This window comes from Mercenaria mercenaria, chromosome 3 (genome assembly GCF_021730395.1).
Source record: "Mercenaria mercenaria strain notata chromosome 3, MADL_Memer_1, whole genome shotgun sequence".
NCBI classification, from domain to species: Eukaryota; Metazoa; Mollusca; class Bivalvia; order Venerida; family Veneridae; genus Mercenaria; species Mercenaria mercenaria.
Genome location: NC_069363.1, coordinates 93400569 through 93422369, shown reverse-complemented (window position 1 = coordinate 93422369; position 21801 = coordinate 93400569). Strand labels below are relative to the sequence as shown.

Genomic DNA, 21801 nt, shown 5'->3' with positions numbered 1-21801 from the left:
ATATTGCTTCTACAAGCTACAATTATGGCTCAAGAATGCCAAAATAATAGATGAGAATACAAAATCTCACTGAAACTACATATTGTCATTATAGATTTGGCCTAAAAAAAAATCCTTTGTTTCCGGTAACATGCTAAAAAAAATTAGGGTAGGTAGGTCGGAAATGTTTTTTTTTTTTTTGGACTTTTTTTTTATTAGGGGAGACTTTTTGGAAATTATTTTTTTGTCAAAAAATGATTACAACTAAGGGGGTTATGCCTTTAATGCACCAGTAAGTTGATTTCTAACATCACTGGCCATGTTTAAAGCATAAAAAGTGCAGTTTTGCATCTTTTTGTTAAAAAGTTGAAAAAAATATTCTCCAAGGCCATAAAAAAATTTTGGGTTGGGCCATAAATTTAGGGTAGGTCGGGATACCGGAAACAAACAATTTTTTTTTTTACGCCTTTACTGTCTTAACTGCATTTTACGTGTAATCTGTAATAAGACATTAGAGAGGTAGTGGAATCAGTCTGTTTGGTACTCAAAATAGAGCATCTAATATTACCTCCCCTGACGGTCAGTGCACAAAGGCATTTCTGTAAGACTGGAATGATACAGAAGTGTAAGCAACAAGATAACTATGTTAAAATTGGCACTAGCAACATCTAAAAAATTGATATTTTATATACTTCCATCTTAGTTTGTGTTCAGACCCTACATTTTGTTCACACTCCTGAGGCTATTAAAATTTTGTATAGTTCTGTCCCTTTTCTTCTCAAAACATTAGATAATCAAGGCCAAGAAAGGATGGTCAGAATTTACAAGAGAGATGATTTAAAAAAGAAGATAAAAAAGATTATCTAGTCGGTAGGTAGACTAACTACCATCTGAATGATGAAAAAAATTTAATGGCAGTCATTTAAGCTTGTTACGCTTTGTTAAGGTTGGTTTCTCATATGTCTTACACTGACTTACTGTCCATTTACAGATACAACAGAGAAGGTGCAGCATGGCTGGACGGAGATGGAAGAAACCTACGATGACTGCGGAAATCTACAGTCTACAAGAGCAGTGTCTCTAATGTAAGTACACATGGCACAGTTCTTTCATACTAGTTTACTCTTAAAGGCTTTTGTTTCATAAAGTCCAGACTTTTGGTCCACTGTCCATCACATTCTGTCAGCTCACTTGTTTGAACGAAATTCAACAATTTCTTCAAATAGTATCTTTTCTGGAAGTCTGCTTCATTTCATGCATGATTTTTGTATGAATCTTTATCAAAATAGCTAAAAAAGAGTAAATCCTTGCAGGAAGCAATAGTGGAAACATTTCTAATATAGAACCATCGTGTTCTTGAGGGGTCCCTTTGCTTTCAGTGGTACTAGAGCAATGTAAAACTGATTGCCTTTCTTTGTAAGAAATAACTGGTCATCAAAACTGTACTGCTTGTGTCATGTATATGTTACCTAGCTGCCCATTAAAGTGATTGTAAAAAGGTCTTGCAGAATGTTTGAGTGGGAAAAAGTCCTCATTCCAAAAACATCTCAAAGTGAAGCAGTGACAGTTTTATAAGTGGGGCCTAATAAACCTAGATATTGGATGAAAGAAAATCTTATTATTTAAAAACTTTTACAAGGGAACAAAATCCTTTGTGGACAATATTCCCCCTGCTCAGTTTGACCAAGGTGGACAAAACCCCATTTGATTTTGTTGAATAAAAACTTAAAAAAAGGTTAAAAGAAATAAAAAATATTACAGTTTATCACATGATAAATATGAATATTTAGATATAATTGAAAAAAAAATCAATTGGGGATTAGCGGGTGGGGGAGGCAGGATTTTGTCTGCCTTGGTCAAATTCAAATGGAGCAATGATTTTGTCACGAGGTGGTAGTGAGGTGTGGATTTTGTCTGTATTCCTGTAGAAACCAATGAGATAATTGTTACATGTAAATGAGCTTGATGATATAATCATGCAGTGTTTGCTTTGAAGTGTTGCCTCTTTTGAGCTTCTGCCAGTTCTAGTCTTAAACCTGTATCAATGAATAATGCTCCTTAATATTCCACAGTATCAAAACTCTCACTATTTCTTCATGATTGTGTGTTTTATTGTGCATTGACAGGTGTGTAACAATGAGAAATTCCTTCCTGGTCTTTTTATATCTTTTTTGCAGGAATTCTTATTGTACTCGAACCTAAATATTTTCCCTTCTGATTATGATCTTTGGCATAAACACTGCATTGCATTGATTAATAAAAAAGTCTTTTAATTCTTAAATATTGCTTTAATGAATTTATAAACACTTCTGCTCCATCTGCTATGTGGTTTCATTAAGGGCCGAAGGGTGGGGGTGAGGGTGGGTATTTCACCCTGTTTTACCTGTAGCAAGTTGTAAATGGGAGGACCCCACCAGAAGTCCTCTGCTTTGCAACTTTACCTCCGACTTTAATAATTAATGAAATCCCTGTCTAATGCACAAATGTGAATTTCAGTATTAAATATATCATATTAATTAATTAATTAATTCATAGACATTAATGCATAGAATCGACTTTTCTGATATATACATTGATATACCACATGTAGAGGGGAAGAAGTGTTACTAACTATAGAGAATGAAATTTCTTCTCTTTGTATGCACAAATGCTATGTTGAATATGCAATTAATGTTCAATATGCAATTAATGTTTGCAAACCTTTTCAGGGGCAAGCGCCCCAAACCTAAGCCACGAAAAAGTAAAAAAGTGCCACTTATGTGAGTATCATGGCAACAAATCCCCTTCCCCCTGTAGTCCCTGTACATGTTAAAGCCAGATCCTGATGTAATAAATGTGAGATCTAATTAGATAGCCTGTGATTTCATAAATTGAGCTGTGCCATGGGAAAACCAACATAGTGGGTGTGCGACCAGCATGGATCCAGACCAGCCTGCGCATCCGCGCAGTCTGGTCAGGATTCATGCTGTTCGCTAACAGTTTCTCCAATTCCAATAGGCTTTAAAAGCGAACAGCATGGAGCCTGACCAGACTGCGCGGATGCGCAGGCTGGTCTGGATCCATGCTGGTCGCACACCCACTATGTTGGTTTTCCCATGGCACGGCTCAATTGCATGAAGGTATGATTTCTTGAAATTACTGCAGGTGTACAAAGTTGCTTCAAAATGTACCGGTACAGCTGTATTTGATAACTGTTCTGAAATTTGTCACATCTGACGCTTACTGAAATAAGAAGGCAAATTTTACAGAATACAATCCTGCCATATGAAATTTTTGGGAAGTTTCAACCTATCTATTAATTTTGTCTGATACAATTTATAATGGGTGGTCCAAATTTTTGAAAAAAGTAAATTTCAATATCGCAGATTCTATACATCATAGAGATTATTTTTTAAATAAAATTCATAGAAATGATGTTAGATGATATTTTTTTATGATATTTACCACTGATCTCTGACTGCAGCAGTATAACTTATTGTTTATTATATTCATAAAAACTGATAATAAAAAGTACACACTGCTGTTACAGATGACAGCCAGATTGCCTAACTGTATTTGAAATAAATATTTTTACTGTAATTTAAAAGATAAAGACTCTCAGAGTTGGCAATATATTATGTAATTTTTGGAGAAGATATTTTTAACTTGAAAGAAACAGAATTAATAAGTTAAGACATGCAGACCATGGCTCTTGAGTCTGTCTTACTGACCTGTGACCTTGACATCAGGATCTGGTTTAAACATGTTAAAATGCATTATAGCACTCCATTTTCATTATGATAATGTATTATATGCAATGAGCATGATTCTAGAGAAATTTCTTGTAATTGAGTAATTTGTGTACCTGCTAGAACCACTGCTAGATATAAACAATTATTTCAGGCATATGTTTATTTTAATTTAGACACATGTCTTATTTTCACAAAATTGTATGCATTTTGCATGGCCGTTTGCATCTATTATTTTTCATCCACCTATCGTTAAACAAGAATTTTCTTGTGTTGCAGCTTTATTCTGCGAGATTCAGATAGAAACTAGACCTCATTCTAAAGGCCTGAAGGGGTTTTTCAATTTTTGAATTGTTTTTAATAATGTCAATGTATAGCCACAAATCTGTTTAAAAAGGTATTATCCTGTTGTGAAAATCAGGCAAAATAAAAATTTTGAAAAAAAAATGTTTACAACATTTTTGTACTGTTTTTGCGCTTGCTGAGCTATCCTAAAATGTTTATAACAGTACATTATCAAATAAAGTCGAAATTGAATTTTAAAAAAAAATTGATGTCAAAAATGGCTGAAATTCCAATGGAAAATATGCTCATCAAAATCAATTTTTATGATGCATTCAAAACTTAACAAGCTACTTTGAAAATTTAAATATTTCCTATTTGATACCACTGTCAGAGTTCTTTAGAATGATTAATATAAATGGTGTTGTCTTATTTTAGAAAACCCTTGTTACAGAAAAAGGTGGTTCAAATATTAGATACTAGTATTATTATTCACCAAAAATGCTATATATATTTTGCATTGCCAGAATTTCTTCTTTTACTTTGTTTTAATTGCAGCTTTACATCACTGTCATAAAATCTGTCACAATTTTATCTGAATGGTGACATTACACTATTACTAATTCAAAAAGCCGGTAATTATATTAGACTGTTACAATGACCATGTAGTCTTGAAGATTAATGTGTAAATGCTTTATTTCGTTTCTTGAATGAATGCAAATTTTTGCAATGTTTCTATTTTGTTCTCATAAACAGAAAATTTGAAAGCATTTTTATACCCCCGAAGGGAGGCATATAGTTTTTGAACCGTCTGTCGGTCTGTCAGTCTGTCTACAATTTTCATGTCCGGTCCATATCTTTGTCATCGATGGATGGATTTTCAAATAACTTGGCATGAATGTGTACCACAATAAGACGACGTGTCGCGCGCAAGACCCAGGCCCGTAGCTCAAAGGTCAAGGTCACACTTAGACATTAAAGGATAGTGCAGTGATGGGCGTGTCTGGTCCATATCTTTGTTATTGATGGATGGATTTTCAAATAACTTGACATGAATGTGTACCACAGTAAGACGACATGTCGTGCGCAATACCCAGGTCCGTAGCTCAAAGGTCAAGGTCACACTTATACGTTAAAGGATAGTGCATTGATGGGCGTGCCCGGTCCATATCTTTGTCATCGATGGATGGATTTTCAAATAACTTGGCATGAATGTGTACCACAGTAAGACGACGTGTCGTACGCAAGACCCAGGCCCGTAGCTCAAAGGTCAAGGTCACACTTAGACATTAAAGGATAGTGCTTTGATGGGCGTGTCCGGTCCATATCTTTGTCATCGATGGATGGATTTTCAAATAACTTGGCATGAATGTGTACCACAGTAAGACGACGTGTCGCGCGCAACACCCAGGTCCGTAGCTCAAAGGTCAAGGTCACACCTATACGTTAAAGGATAGTGCATTGATGGGCGTGTCCACTCCATATCTTTGTCATCGATGGATGGATTTTCAAATAACTTGGCATGAATGTGTACCACAGTAAGACGACGTGTCGCGCGCAAGACCCAGGTCTGTAGCTCATAGGTCAAGGTCACACTTAGACGTTAAAGGATAGTGCATTGATGGGCGTGTCCGGTCCATATCTTTGTCATTGATGGATGGATTTTCAAATAACTTGGCATGAATGTGTACCACAGTAAGACGACGTGTCGCACGCAAGACCCAGGTCTGTAGCTCAAAGGTCAAGGTCACACTTAGACATTAAAGGTCATTTTTTCATGATAGTGCATTGATGGGCGTGGTGGTCCATATCATTGTCATTCATGCATGGATTTTAAAATAACTACGCATGAATGTGTGACACAGTAAGACAACGTGTCGCGCGCATGACCCAGCTCTGTAGGTCAAAGGTCCTAAACTCTAACATCGGCCATAACTATTCATTCAAAGTGCCATTGGGGGCATGTGTCATCCTATGGAGACAGCTCTTGTTTTTTTTGTTTTTTTTTTTTGTCTGAAGGCAGAAGTTCATGTTTGATCATTCATACAGGACAGAGAAAATGTGATTTAGTTCCATTCTTATACAATCATCTTAAACAGTCATTATATACAGATCTTAAAGATACCAAGCAAGAATTTCATAATTATAAAAAAGAATTGATTTTTCCCCCCTATTTTGTGCAATGCACCTAGGTTAGACAATACATTTTGTATTTTAGAGCTCTGTAAAATGTCAATTGAAATGTAACTAAATGTCAGGGACATACAGGTGATCAGCTTGTTGACATTTATGAAGAAATGTGCTTTGTTACAAAAAAAGAAATGTATTTAAAAGAACAAATTTAATTAAAAAATGCAAAATGTAAAACATACTTTAAAAAAACAAGTTTGTATGAGACCATTCAAGAATAATGCTCAGTCTTATTGTTCTGTACATAAATTTGTCTTGCCAGTTGAAATACCCAAAGGACGTTGATAAAAATAAGCCTACATGTGTCTTTGGAAGGTCCTCTTCCAAATTTTTAATAAGGGTTACCAGAGCTAAAAAGAGAATACTTTACTAGAACATTTAGGACGACTATTTTTACCCTCCCGAATTTTGAAGTTTGACATGTACAGTGCCTGGTACTTGCATGTAATATATATTATGGTTAATTATTTCAGCGAACCAATGACGGAGGATGAAGAGCTCAGTGCAAGGAGTTGGGAGGAAGCTGGCTTTAATGGGCTACCAGGCTCAGTGGACGAGCTGCCTGCTCCACCTCCAGGTAAGGTTCTGGTCAGTGGCAGGTTAGCCAACAAGAACAAATAGTTAAATTTGTTCAGTGGTTACAGCGTGGTACCTGGTCACTCAACAAGGCAACTAGTATTCCATGGTCCAGTCTGAAAAGTTTCAATGTGGAAATGATCAGCTGGAGATTCTTAATATATTTATGTCTCCCCTGACCAGGGGAGATAATTTGTTTAAAGCTCACCTGAACAGGTGCTATTGGTATAAGTGGATAATCCAGCTTTTGTTGTTCATTTTGCAGTGTCAATATTTCTACTTAACCCTTAGCCTGCTGCAGGCGAATTTAACAGCCTTTGCAAACAGCTTGGAACCAGATCAGACGCCGATTAAATCGGCGTCTGATCAGGTTCCAAGCTGTTTGCTACTCTGACAATATTTCTTCCAATTTTGGAGCAAATTGAATGAACTTTACAATTTTCCAGCAGACGACAATTTATCTAGCATGCTAAAGGTTAAACACATTCTCTCCTTTGAAACTACTGGTCAGAATTACACAAAACTTTTTTCAGAGTTTTTCAGCTGATTTAGCTTGGGCCTTTTTAGAGGCTGCCTGGGCTAAAAATAGAAAAAAAACAACTTTAAACAACTTCTCGTGAACTTCTTAATGGATCCTCAATAAACTTGGTTTATAACAGCCTTGTAAGGTCATCTCTCACTTAATATATTCAAATAATTGTGCTTGTTCCATTGTAGAGGCTACCAGAGCTAAAAATAAAAAAAACACTTTAACATCTTGTTCCCATGAACCACTTGATGGAACGTCATAAAACTGCACACTTGTTTGTCATCATTAGCTGACTTAGTGGGCCAAGAACCATAACTGTGATGTCTATTTTGTCAAAATTATGGCCCTTTTTGTATTTAGAAAATTTGAGTTTCTTGATTAAAATTTTTGTTTTCTCAAAAACTAAGAACTACAGTTTTGAAACTTTGCACACTTGTTTATGTTCATTAGTTGACTGTGTAGGCCAAGAATCATAACTCTGATACGTATTTTGTCAGAATTATGGCCCTTTTTGTACTTAGAAATTCTGAACTATAACGCTTTTCTTACATACTGACCAGCACTTGCAGATGAGCCTTGGCACCCATAGTGGGTGCTCTTGTTACTGAGTTATGGCCCTTTGATTAAAACTAAATGCACGGGGAGACATGGTCTTTTTTTCAGAAACAACTTTCTACTTGTATTCCATTAATGTCTTTTCAAATTTGAGGATGGGGGTTTTCCATTGTTGATACAGCTGTCTCATTTACAGGGGTTGGGTTTGGGTAATGTATACACATGAACATACATCTGAAAAGTATGTGTGTGTCAAAATTCTAGATTGAGTGAAGTTGAATGAAAATTATACACTGAACTATGTGAAATCTCTACTGAAGGGGTATTTATTCCTATTATTTGAAGCATTACACTGTTAAATTAAGCTCTCATTTTAAGGCTGAAATTCAATGCAAATTTACTTTATAGACATTTTGCACACACTTAAAGGTTGCGTATTTACTTGTGTCAAACATTGTTTTGTACGAATGACCTACTTAAGAGTAAATATTTGTTAACTGATTCAGTAATTTAGTGACATTTTTTTTATTGAGAATTTCCTTTTTATTTTGCCTACCAACCCCTCCCCACCCCCCAAAAAGCTTGATCTAAAAACTTGATCTTTTCCAATTTTGAGACTATTATGATTTGTTTTCAGTCTGTGACCCAGCCACATTTATTATAGACTGCTGGTTGTTGTTTTTTAAGCCATATATGGTTTGTTTCTATTTCTTTGTTTACATATAGAGGATTTGTTTATCTTCCACTGAGTGAACGCCAGATGCAGTGTTTGCATGAGTGTCCTATACAACATCTGCTATTCTCAAGTGGAAAATTATTCTGATCAAACAAATTTGAGCCGTGCCATGAGAAAACCAACATAGTGGCTTTGCGACCAGCAAGGATCCAGACCAGCCTGCGCATTGGCGCAGTCTGGTCAGGATCCATGCTGTTCGCTAATGGTTTCTCTAATTGCCTTAGGCTTTAAAAGCGAACAGCATGGATCCTGACCAGACTGCACGAATGCGCAGGCTGGTCTGGATCCATGCTGGTCGCACACACACTATGTTGGTTTTCTCATGGCCCGGCTCATTTTCTCTTTATTTCATGTCTTTTCAACAGTTGTAAGTAAATTTTACCTATTTTGTATATTCTGTTACATTGAAAGCTATGTTTGAAATCTTTCTCCATGAAATCATCAGATTTCTTTACTGAAAAAAATGTAATAAATGTAAATACAGTGTTCCGTTTATTCTTACACAGGTATTCTCAAAGATAAAAAAGAGATTATGATGGACGAGTCACTTAACCGTTGTACTAATCTCAGCTTGATTATGAAGAAACTTTAATACACTTCTGACAGTCAATTTTTTAGAAAAACCACTTTTGGTATCATTTAAGGGTATACGGTCATGACCCATATGGGACTCAAACCCGCTACCTTTGGGTTGAGTGGCTGATAATCTATCTTTAAGACCATGGCTCCCCTTTTAACATTATAACAGAATGACACAAGCAGAGGTATGATGAGACTATGTGTGTAAAATAATGATAGACAACCATATTGTTTCCTTATATCTTTTCTACTTGGTGTACTGTTAATGTATTCAAGTACCGAATTTGAGCAAACAAAGTGAGACGGTATTATATAATTGAAGTTGCTCTTAAAATTTGTAGCCCATAGCCAGTATGACTAAGCTTTTACTATACTGCAACTTTAATTTCTTTTTGTGTTAAGGTTGTAGGCAAGTGCAAGTAAGTGATATCTCAGGTCTTTATGTTCCTGATATATGTCTGAGGTTTTAGCTTTTCTGATTTTTGAAAAAAATCTACGAGGTATTGTCGTCACTTAATAGTCGGCGTTGGCGTTGGTTAAAATTTTTGTTTAGGTCCACCTTTTTCTCAAAAACTATAAGAGCTACAATTTTGAAACTCTGCCGCTTGTTTATCATCATTTGTTGACTTATGATGTAGGCCAAGAACCATAACTCTAATATGCATTTTGTCAGAATTATGGCCCTTTCTGTACTTAGAAAATTTGAGTTTCTTAGTTAAAATATTTGTGTAGGTCCGCCTTTTCTCAAAAACGTTAAGAGCTACAGCTTTGAAACTTTGCACACTTGTTTATCATCAGTAGGTGACTATGTAGGCCAAGAACCATAACTAACCTGCATTTTGTCAGAATTACGGCCCTTTTTGTACTTAGAAAATCTGAACTATAACTCTTTTCTTACATATTGTCCAGCACTTGCAGACAAGCGATGGCACCTGCAGGCGGTGCTCTTCTTACTACTTCATGTGCATTTGGTTGGGAAAGACTTGCTGCAGTTCTGAAGGTTGCAATTTTTTTTTCTAAACACAGAAGAACCTTGAAAAAGTTTCTTTGTTAGTAAGTTTATACCTAAGGCTACATCTGAAAAAATTAATTTCTGATTTGTTTATCAAAACATGGTTAGCCAGTCCAGGGTTTCTCTTAGACAATATATTTTATATTATATTTCAACTGACCAATAATACATGTCAGTAATGCAGACAAAATTCCGCAACATCCCTCCCCGACAAAAAAAAAACCCTGCTCAATTTGATAAAATGCGGACAAAGACCCTCTTTGATTTTTTTTTCAGTTATATCCAAATTTTCTCTTCATTTCATTCATAAATTGATAGTTATCAAATCAAAAATTATATTTTTTTCATTTCTTGGATGTTTTAAGAGTTTTTGTTCAATAAAATCATTTGCCAGATCTTGTCCTACATTTTACTCATTAGATGGTATAAATTTATGTATTGATGGTGTCATGTTTGAGAAACTGTCAAGAGTACTTGAGATGATAATGTATGTAGAGGAAGTATTTCCAACCAGGAAGACTGTTAAACACAATTATATGCTTACATTATTTTCCTTAAGGAGGACATAAACACTACACATATAAGCAGTACGGTTCTTGTGTTTGATATGTAGGACATCAACCCCCACTTCCCTCCCCAGTATTGACATTATAGAATTAGCTGGTTGCACCAGAGTATTTATTGATTTTTTGCTGGGTTTAATATCACATGGGACACAATTTAAAGGTCATGTGGTGACATTCCAGCTTTGATGGTGGAGGAAGACCTGAGGTACCCCTACGTGCAGTATTTCAACACGGGTGGGCACCTGGGTAGAAACACCGACCTTCCGTAAGCCAGAAGAATTCAAATATGCCCTAAGTGAGGCTCGAACCTACATTTGTTAGGGGCAAGTGAATCGAAGTCAGCAACCTTAACCACATGGCCACAGAGATCCCGAACATTGATTGAACTTGATTACTTTAGATTGGGTAATTTTCATAAAGGTTTTTTTAGCGATTTCTTTGTTGACAATCTTACTTGTGGGGTTAAAAATTTGTGAAATAATATATCTCATAAATCATTGGGACATTCAGATGAATATTATCCCTTGGCAACTGAACACCAAACAACGAATTTATTCATCAACAAATCACTAATAATGAAATATATTGTTTCTTATATATTATCGAAAATCAAACCTTCACGCATATTTGTTGATTTACATACTCGATACACCTAAGGAGCAGATTTAAATCTTCAAGGTTATATGGTACACCTAGTAAATCAGACAAGGAAGTTTTTTTTAAGTGGTACTGCTAGGTGTGTCAGTAAAAAGGTAGATAATGAGCCAGAAATATAAAGGAAATTTATCTATATTTTATGATTGATATATTGTACAAATAAATTGTTAAGTTTTGGATTGGTGAATGTATATTTCTCAATCTGACTAAAGTACATCTCCTATTACGCTACGCATAGGATCTGAAAACGACCTATTCATTGCCTCGTTCTGACGGCCCTTTCACTAGCCAATCAGAGCCTAGCTTACAACATCTTGCAAATCTACCTCTAGCATTGACTTTTGATATTTACAATTCTTATGTCGTAATGTATCAGATAGCCGGTTAGCTCAGTCGGTAGGCCACTTGCTTTGTAAGCGAGGGGTCCCGGGTTCGAGTCCTGGAATAACTGCATATTTTTCTTACTCTTTGACAATCGAACAAGTCGCCTGATTGGATAACATAAAAATAGCAATAATGGAAATCCAAAATATACAGAAGACGAATGTGAATGGGTCGTTCTCAGATCTTCGTTTAGAAGATCAAGTACTTTAGTCAGATTGTATATTTCTTAACCATTATCATGCTGGACAGGATTGATTCTGCCTTTGCGACCAGTGTAGATCTTGATCAGCCTGTACATCCATGCAGTCTAATCATGACCTGCACTGTTCACCATTCGGTCAGTATCTTTTTGGTAAGCACCCCTTTTAACAGTTAATGGTACTGCCCAAATTGAAAGGGACAAGTTCATTATAGAAATTTAGCAGGGTAAGGGTTAAGGGAGAGCTTGTGACTTCATATTTAATAGTAATCTGTACTATATCCAGTATGCCTACTTCCATTAATATGTTAAGTTATTTCCAGTGTAATATCATAAATAAATAGTAACAGAAAAAGGCAATTTAAATTAATGTTAATGTTCAGGATTCCTAACATCAGTGTAGCTGCCACAGTTTATAATTGTGAGTGCATTTCCATACATAGGCGTACCCCCACCCCCCAGCCCCCCAATTTTGAGATTGCTCCAACACCATTGCAATAACAGACAACTTTAAGTAGCTTAAATTTTGCGTATTTAAACCTTGGTTTAGTCTGCTGATGGCAGGTGTGCAACTACAAACAAATGCTCCTGTGTCTTGTGTTATGGCCCCACATTCACACAACATTTTTTGGTCTCAGCTGAGTTTTAGATTGAAATTTACCAGTTGAGACTTACCATCAGTACTGAATAGTTACTTGCAAGATACAGGTAGTCATTAACTTAACATAAAAAATTATGCAGACAAATAAAGTTTCATTATTACTCAGCTGAGACAGAAAATGTTTTGTAACCATGAGGCCTTTACATTATAGTAACAGAACTTAAAGTAAAATATGTAAATTATGTGATTTCAGAATTGTTAGATGAACAAGAAACCTATGATGATGTTGGTGTAGCTGAGGTAAGGAAGTCATCTTTTTCTGTGAAACCATTTAATTTTGTGGTTTGGGATAAAAACAGCTATTTCAATGAGTCCCTAACTTTGTAGATTTTTCAACTTTGGGGAATATTTGTTGGGGTTTAATTTCATGGATTCACTCAGCCATAAAATCCATGAAAATTAGTCCCCAACTATTATTAATTTTAATTTAACAGTATGCTGTATTCAAACCCTGTTTTGTTCACAGGAGAGAACTCTTGAGGCAATTCAAATTTTGTAATAGTTATGCCCCTAAAATTTTTCTTAAAACGGGTAATGAGATCTATGCTAGAGTTTGCTGAGGTAGTTAAAGTGAAAAAAATAGAAAAAATAGTTTTAGAAAATTAAGGGCTGTTTATTCCTGTTGTAACAAGTCAAAAAGAGTGATGCTAATAAGTGTTGGAACAAATTAAAAGATGAAAGTTAGTGTTGTAACAAGGTAATGATCGAGTCTTGATTATTGCTGTAACAAGTTAAGAGAGGTTCATTTTCATTGTAATAAGCTACAAGATGTTGATACTGTTTTGACACAAGATATTGGTAAATGTTGTAAGAAGTTATATGAAGAGACTTTGGTTACTTCCTTATCTGAGGCATGTACTGACACTTTTAAAAAGCATCAAAAAGGGCCTTTTGAGTGATTTGACCATTAAATTTCCAGAAATCTCAGTTTACCCTTGCTCCATACCCGTGGGATAATATTAAAGGCCAGCTATTTTTTAACAGTTTATCTTTATTATGCCAAGGCAAGTCTGACATAATAACAGTCAGTTTTGCAGATGAAGCCAAAAAATGACTGAAAACCAAACTTGTTTCTATTTTTAGCAGCATGGCAAATGTTTGTGAGGTAAAACAAATCAACAAATAGATTTGCTTGCATAGTGCCATTATTATTGATGTAAGAAGAGATTTTAAATGAGTTGTAATAAGTTATGAGATTTTCATCTTCACTGTTACAAATCAGAAGCTGTTGGTAAGTGTTGTGAGCAGTTAATAGATACAGACTACCATCCTGTGTTACAATAGTATCAACATCTTGCAGCTTGTTACAATGATAATCAACCTCTCTTTTTCTTCGCATGTTGATGTGTGCTTTACCAAGATTTCTGTGTACTATTTCAGGTACCACCAGAGGAAGAAGAATTACAAGAAGATGAGATGTACGAGGAACTGCCAGAGTAAGTTATCTTCCATTGCAGTTCTAATATGTGCTGTTGTCATTACATGTATTTAGCAAAACAAAGGAACTAATTCACCAATTCAACTCAATGCAATAATATAATGATGATTAATTTTTATCAGCTTAGGGTAACTGCTTCTTTATTTCTTTACTTGAGAAAGCAGATGACAGCTTAAAATTTTACTGTAAAATGAGATAAACAGTTTAGTTTAAAGTTTGCTGCTTTTAGGAAACTGATAGTTTAATGGCTTCTGCTTTTTAGGAAACTGCCCGCACACTTTTGAGGGCATTTTTTTGAATAGACAGACATTAAATTAATATCCATATTTAAAGTTTGAGTCTGTAATATGTTGTTAGGAAGTTTTGGCCAGTTATGTAGTGATAGGCAATTTTGTCCAATAATATGTTGATATTTAGTTTTAGCCAATAGTATGTTGGTGGGCAGTTTTTGCCAGTAATCTGATGATATACATTTGGCCAGTAACATGTCATTATGCTATTTGGGCGAATAAAGTGTTGATAGGCAGTTTTGCCTGGTAATGTATTATTGTTAGGTAGTTTTGGCAAATAGTGTTGGAAGGCAGTTTGGCCAATAATATAATGATAGGCAGTTTTGGCCAGAAGTATCATGATAGAAAGTTTTGGCCAGTAATGATGGGCAGTTTTGGCCAATAATGTGTTGGTAGGTAGTTTGGGCCAGTAATACATTGATAGGCAGCTTTTGCTAATAATATGATGATAGCCAGTTTTTGGCCAATAATGTTTATGTAGTCATTTTTTGTCATTAATGTGTTCGGCCAATAATATGATTACAGGCAGTTTTGGCAAATAATGTGCTGTAGGCAGTTTTTTAGTTGTTTTTTATTTTGCCAATAATGTGATGAAATGCAGTTTTTTTGCTAATAATGTGACTATTTTCTCTGTATATTTGTTCAGGGAGCCAATACCAGAGTCATCTGAACCACCACCACCACCAGTAGGTCCTAAACCACCTGAGCTGCCATCAACACCTTTACCAAAAACTCCAAACATAGAAAGATCTGAAAGTGAAAGTGACAATAAACAAACTGCTCAACAAATTGTAGACGCCAAGGAACAAAAAAGAATAGAAAAGGAACGTAAAAAGAAAGAAAAGGAAGAAAAAGTAAGTATACAGGCATTTTATGTGCTTAAAGACAGTGGTTGTCCATTTGTCTCTGTCCATCTGCCTGTCTGTTACCAGTGTCATCTCCACTTAATAACTAAAGGATGCTTTAATCTTTGATTCTCAATCTTGCTTTGCACATTGCTCTTGGGCAATTGATTTTGAGGTCAGTGGGTCAAAGGTCAAGGTCACTTATAGTCAGTACAAAAACAACTCGATATCTTCAGAATGTTTAAACATATGATCTTCAGACTTAATCAGGCACATTACTCATGTGCAGTAGATGACCAAAGTTTACTTTAAGGTCAAAGGTCAAGGTCACAGTGGTTGTCAGTTAAAAGACATTTCTGCTCAGTGTTTTGAGAGTGGCTTTACATGTGACCCTCAGACTTGGAAGGCACATTGCTCATGGACTATGTATGACCCACATTAATTTTGAGGTCAGTGGGTCACAATTTAAGACCACATTGACATTAGTAAAAAAAACAGTCATCACAAACTTCTTAAATTTGAAGTTTCTTAGTCAGTAGTAATGTTTGCTATCAAAACAAAGTGTTCAGATGAACATATTATGTGATTGTGCTGTTGGTCAGTCTGTCTGTTTGTAATTTAGTTTCTACTCTTTAACTTCAGAATGCTTTGACCTACGAATTGCAAAAACTAGATACTGTGAAATCATTAATATTCATGGGGGACTAATTTTCGTGGATTTTGTGGTTGAGTCAATCCACGAAATTTAATCCCAACGAACAAGTAAAATTCCCATTCATTTTATGTTCAAAAGTTGAAATCCACAAATTCATATCCGTAACGAAATTGCCGTTTTGACTAAAACCACGAAATTTCATGTCCACGAAATTAAATGATTTTACAGTAGGCGCATTGCTTGGGTATTATTTTGAACCACTCAGTTTGATGTAAAAAAAAATGAAATTCTAGTTTGATTTGCAATTCAGTCAAAATGAAATAACACTATGGTAAAAGAGATCTGTATGAAAGTTTTTCATTACAGATGCAAAATGTTTTAGAAAAAGAAAACATGAGCTGTAGTGATCTAGTTATTTTGACAGATTTTACCTTGCTTTTCTAATGCTGGACAGATGATCAAAGTGAATTGTGCATGCTTTTAGACTAAGCATACCATCTATAGGTAGAAGTATGCATAAGGTCAATGACATTTCCTATAAGAGTTACAAATGCTGCATTTGTTTCAGAGTAAGGGTTTTAAAATGCTCTGTTTAATATCGATTTAATGTCATTTTTCAACAGTATTATGTAATGATGGTTGGTTAATTTGACCAGTAATCCTGGACTTCGTACCAGTAGTGACATTTCTTGCCTACTAAGCATGGATAATATAAATTTGTGCGATCACATGACAGGGATAGCTATTACTGATTTTCTGTTGGGGAAAAAACTTCTTTAAAATAGCACGCACATAGGTGATATCATGTAGTACTAACACTATGACATCATAAAATATATACATAATGTCAGGAAATACCCAGATCTATTTCTCATTGTGATGTATTTTGAATGTGATAGGCAAGAAAAATTATCTAACATGTCTGCATGCGAATGACAACTGTTTTTCAAACACACTGTCTTTTTGGTAGGGCAAACCCTGTCTAACACAGGCAGGCATATAAGATCCTTTGAATCACCAACAACTACAGTAAAAACATCTCCTTTAAATGAAGGGCATTAGTCAATTGTCGTCTGGTACAAGGGAAACTTTGTTGTCTACTACCAGTGAAATATTGTATTCTGCTACAAGAGAAATATTGTCCTCTGCTACCAGAAAAATATTTTCTTTACTTGAGGATCTATCAATAGACAATCTTTATGCTCTACCTACAGACATGATGAAATTTGTTGGCTGTACATGGCTGTATGTTTTTTTTCTTTCTTTGCAGAAAATGTTAGAAAACAAAGAAAAGGAACTGAAGAAATTACTGAAAGTGCTAGGTCATAAGGTAATCCTTGAAATAAAAATAAGTTTTAACAAATAAAAGCTTGTACAAATAAATTTTCTAATTATCAGCCTTTCAGATTTTTAAATGTTCATATATTGCTGTTATGTAACACAGTTGGTGTTGCTCAAGAGCAATTAAGACATTTATTAGCTCAAATGTCAGCTAATGATCCAAATAAAAAGAACTTTATCCCAATCAAAAGCAATGGAAAACAGGAAAATAGCTAGACATACAGTGCAGTGCAGCACTGTAGCGACTCGTGCTTTGTTTTAGGCTTGCACTGTTTTTCAACAGTATTTCAGTTAATCAACAGCAGGCAGTTCACTTAACCAGCATTCCTTGATTCTGTTCCAGTCCTTGTTCTCCTTGAATAACAGTCGACTTTCCCTCATGAATCAGAGGTGGAGGTCAAATGATTGCATAAAGTCTTTTACCAGTCGTCATGGAGAATTTACACTTCACCTGGGGATGAAACTCATAAAATATATTAAAAGTTTGAAGTGTAATTGATTCAATTCTGTGAGCACAAGACAAAGAACAGCAAAATCAGTTGTATAAATTGTAAATTTTTAAGGTAACAGCAGAAATACTGACTACCTCAGTGGGAAAAGGGAAAGTAAAAAGTAATGCAAAGGGCAAGGAAAAGACAGGGGAGTTAACTGTTACCGAGGGAGAGGAAGTGGATATTATACGTATGATAGACAATCCACAAGGGAAATGGCTTGTAAGGATTCTCAGCTCACAAAAAGGTAGTATGGTACATATAGCTTGTAAAATGATGTTGGTACACTAGTGTTGAAGTATGCAATCTTTCAAAAATAATGTTTCATGATGTTTTAAAATTGTTAGTAATATATCAACTTGTTTATATAAAATTGACTGGTAGCCTAGTGCAGGAGCTTCTGCTTTGTATAAGGGTTCACTCCCTGAATGCATATCAAGGACTGGAAAACAGGTACCAGTAACTCCAATGCTTGGTGCTTGGCATTAAAAGTGAAGCTAATTTCTCTTCCTCTGTACCCATATGGCATTAGACACTGAAAGTAGCACAAAATCTCCCATGCTTAAATTTGACCAAGGCAGACAAATTCTCGCTTTTGATTTTGTTGAATAAAAACTTTTCAATAAAAAAAAAGATTAGCATTAATTAAAAATTGCTATCTGTAAGGCAATAATATCGTCAATTTTTGAACAGGATGAAATAAAAATTTGGATATACATGTAATTAAAAAGAAGGGATTTTGTCCATTTAGGTCAAATTGGGCAAAGGGATTTTGTCAGCATTCTCTAAATAAAATCAGGAATGAAGAATCAAGAGTAATTGATTTGGGTTACAGAACTTTTGTCAAAGTCAACATAATCAGATTAGTATAAACCACAGATGAGAGCACTGGTCCTAATTAACATAATAATGTCTGTTTCTTGGTTTGGTATTGTTCATATGGAGAATATATAATAGTTCTACAGTAACATGTATTGAAATATTTATGTATGAAATGATATTGAGGTTATACATGTATACTGGAAACTAGGGTTATTTTATATGTGTGATGGACTGTTTCAGACAAGGAGCGTGGACCTTACAATCCTTTGGAACTGAGTAAATATTTCCTTTCATTGCAAGATTACACAAAACTTACACATTACACCATTATTATAATCTCTCAAGTTGTATCATGTAGAACAGTCTAGTTTCCTAGTATTAGGGTTGGTTAAAAAATATGAAGACTTTTTCTGTTGACTTCAAAAATTTAAAAGTGTTCATTGTGTTAACAGACCACACAGGGGACTGTCAAAAAGTGGTCTATTTTTAGTGTGGTCTCTTAATAGCTTTTTGTAAGTTCAGAATGACAAGTAATATGCTGAATTGCTGATATACCATGAGCACAAAACAATAGATATTTTCAAAATTAGTTTTAAGATTCTAAACATCCCTCCCAGTCCACTGACTGTGGAAATTGTTTGTTTGCTCAACTATGAGAAAGGATGATTAACCTTTAGCCTGTTGGGGGCAAGTGATTCTTCCTTTGCGACCAGTGCAGGCCAAGATCAGTTTGCACTGTTCGCTATTCAGTCTGTAAATTTTCAGTGAACACCCATTTGAATCATATGTAGTACTGCCCAAATTAAATGATGGACCAGTCCATGTTAGAAATTTAGCAGGCTAAAGGTTAATATACTTGTGCTAACCTAATCCCTCATTAGACAGATGGATAAAGACCCCTTGGACAGTTTTGTACATGGTCATTTGATATGTCAGGTACATTTGCAGATAATAGTACCTGCTGCTGATAGTTCTGTTTAGTCACTGGTCATGTAATGAAAACTTTATTTAATTGGATGTATTTTTTGTTAACATGTTTGGGTGGGATTTTAATCTATCATCTAATAGAAAAAGTGCGTAATACAGGTGGTCACATAATTATATGTTGTTGATTGTACATGTAAAAGTCTTCATATTTGATAAGCCTTTTTGTTTCCAAAAGATACCAGTACTTCATGTTTATCTTGTACCTTTTCATGAAATACGTACCACTATAAAATTAAGGTTGAAACTCATTAAAAAAACACAAAAAAACAATATTATTATCATTCATAATTGAAAATGCTGATGTGGCTGTGCATAGATTTAGAATGGTGCTGTTTTCCCTTTGCTGTGAAATGTTAAAAACTGCTTGAAGTGCCTAATTTCAAATAGAAACTTGTTTTGCCTGTTGATGAAACATTTCCAAACGTTTCTTTTTAGCTCACCTGAGCAATGCTGAGTTTTTGTGATCGCTCGATGTCTGGCATCTGTCTGTCTGTCTGTCGTCTGTCAACATTTAAGCTTGTGTATGTGATAGAGGCTGTATTTTTCAACTGATCTTCATGAAATTTAGTCAGAATGATAACCTTGATAAAATCTAGGCCGAGTTCGAAAATGGGTCATCTGGGGTCAAAAACTAGGTCACTAGGTCATATAGAAGAAAAACCTTGTGTATGCAATAGAGGCTGTATTTTTCAATTGATCTTCATGAATTTCAGTCAGAATGATTACCTTGATGAAATCTAGGCCGAGTTTGAAAATGGGTCATCTGGGTCAAAAACTAGATCACTAGGTCAAATCAAAGAAAAGCCTTGTGTATGCGATAGAGGCTGTATTTTTCATCTGATCTTCATGAAATTTTGACAGAATAGTAACCTTGATGAAATCTAGGCCGAGTTCGAAATTGGGTCATTCAGGGTCAAAAACTAGGTCACTAGGTCATATAGAAGAAAAACCTTGTGTATGCAATAGAGGCTGTATTTTTCAATTGATCTTCATGAATTTCAGTCAGAATGATTACCTTGATGAAATCTAGGCCGAGTTTGAAAATGGGTCATCTGGGTCAAAAACTAGATCACTAGGTCAAATAAAAGAAAAACCTTGTGTATGCGGTAGAGGCTGTATTTTTCATCTGATCTTCATGAAATTTTGACAGAATAGTAACCTTGTTTTGCCTGTTGATGAAACATTTCCAAACGTTTCTTTTTAGCTCACCTGAGCAATGCTGAGTTTTTGTGATCGCTCGATGTCTGGCATCTGTCTGTCTGTCTGTCGTCTGTCAACATTTAGCTTGTGTATGTGATAGAGGCTGTATTTTTCAACTGATCTTCATGAAATTTAGTCAGAATGATAACCTTGATAAAATCTAGGCCGAGTTCGAAAATGGGTCATCTGGGGTCAAAAACTAGGTCACTAGGTCATATAGAAGAAAAACCTTGTGTATGCAATAGAGGCTGTATTTTTCAATTGATCTTCATGAATTTCAGTCAGAATGATTACCTTGATGAAATCTAGGCCGAGTTTGAAAATGGGTCATCTGGGTCAAAAACTAGATCACTAGGTCAAATAAAAGAAAAACCTTGTGTATGCGGTAGAGGCTGTATTTTTCATCTGATCTTCATGAAATTTTGACAGAATAGTAACCTTGTTTTGCCTGTTGATGAAACATTTCCAAACGTTTCTTTTTAGCTCACCTGAGCAATGCTGAGTTTTTGTGATCGCTCGATGTCTGGCATCTGTCTGTCTGTCTGTCGTCTGTCAACATTTAGCTTGTGTATGTGATAGAGGCTGTATTTTTCAACTGATCTTCATGAAATTTAGTCAGAATGATAACCTTGATAAAATCTAGGCCGAGTTCGAAAATGGGTCATCTGGGGTCAAAAACTAGGTCACTAGGTCATATAGAAGAAAAACCTTGTGTATGCAATAGAGGCTGTATTTTTCAATTGATCTTCATGAATTTCAGTCAGAATGATTACCTTGATGAAATCTAGGCTGAGTTTGAAAATGGGTCATCTGGGTCAAAAACTAGATCACTAGGTCAAATCAAAGAAAAGCCTTGTGTATGCGATAGAGGCTGTATTTTTCATCTGATCTTCATGAAATTTTGACAGAATAGTAACCTTGATGAAATCTAGGCCGAGTTCGAAATTGGGTCATTCAGGGTCAAAAACTAGGTCACTAGGTCAAATAAAAGAAAAACCTTGTGTATGCAATAGAGGCTGTATTTTTCAATTGATCTTCATGAATTTCAGTCAGAATGATTACCTTGATGAAATCTAGGCCGAGTTTGAAAATGGGTCAT

General features: G+C 35.2%; 1 protein-coding gene across 8 annotated transcripts in view; it reads left to right on the top strand.

The window, feature by feature from the left end:
* LOC123524010 (FYN-binding protein 1-like) overlaps nucleotides 1-21801 on the top strand; it is a 58815-nt gene that overhangs the window by 16871 nt on the left and 20143 nt on the right. For 4 of the 8 annotated variants that reach the window (XR_008370356.1, XM_053539340.1, XM_053539337.1 and 1 more), the window contains 9 exons: nucleotides 971-1064; nucleotides 2688-2738; nucleotides 6653-6756; nucleotides 12827-12873; nucleotides 14014-14069; nucleotides 15008-15215; nucleotides 17132-17191; nucleotides 17766-17940; nucleotides 18756-18791. Coding sequence is in view for 6 of the 8 variants with exons in the window: in XM_053539340.1 (XP_053395315.1) it covers nucleotides 971-1064; nucleotides 2688-2738; nucleotides 6653-6756; nucleotides 12827-12873; nucleotides 14014-14069; nucleotides 15008-15215; nucleotides 17132-17191; nucleotides 17766-17940; nucleotides 18756-18791 (831 nt within the window). In the remaining 2 variants the exon portion in view is untranslated. The remainder of the gene's footprint in view (nucleotides 1-970; nucleotides 1065-2687; nucleotides 2739-6652; nucleotides 6757-12826; nucleotides 12874-14013; nucleotides 14070-15007; nucleotides 15216-17131; nucleotides 17192-17765; nucleotides 17941-18755; nucleotides 18792-21801) is intronic. The other 4 variants (XR_008370357.1, XM_053539341.1, XM_053539338.1 and 1 more) reach the window with 2 other exon arrangements.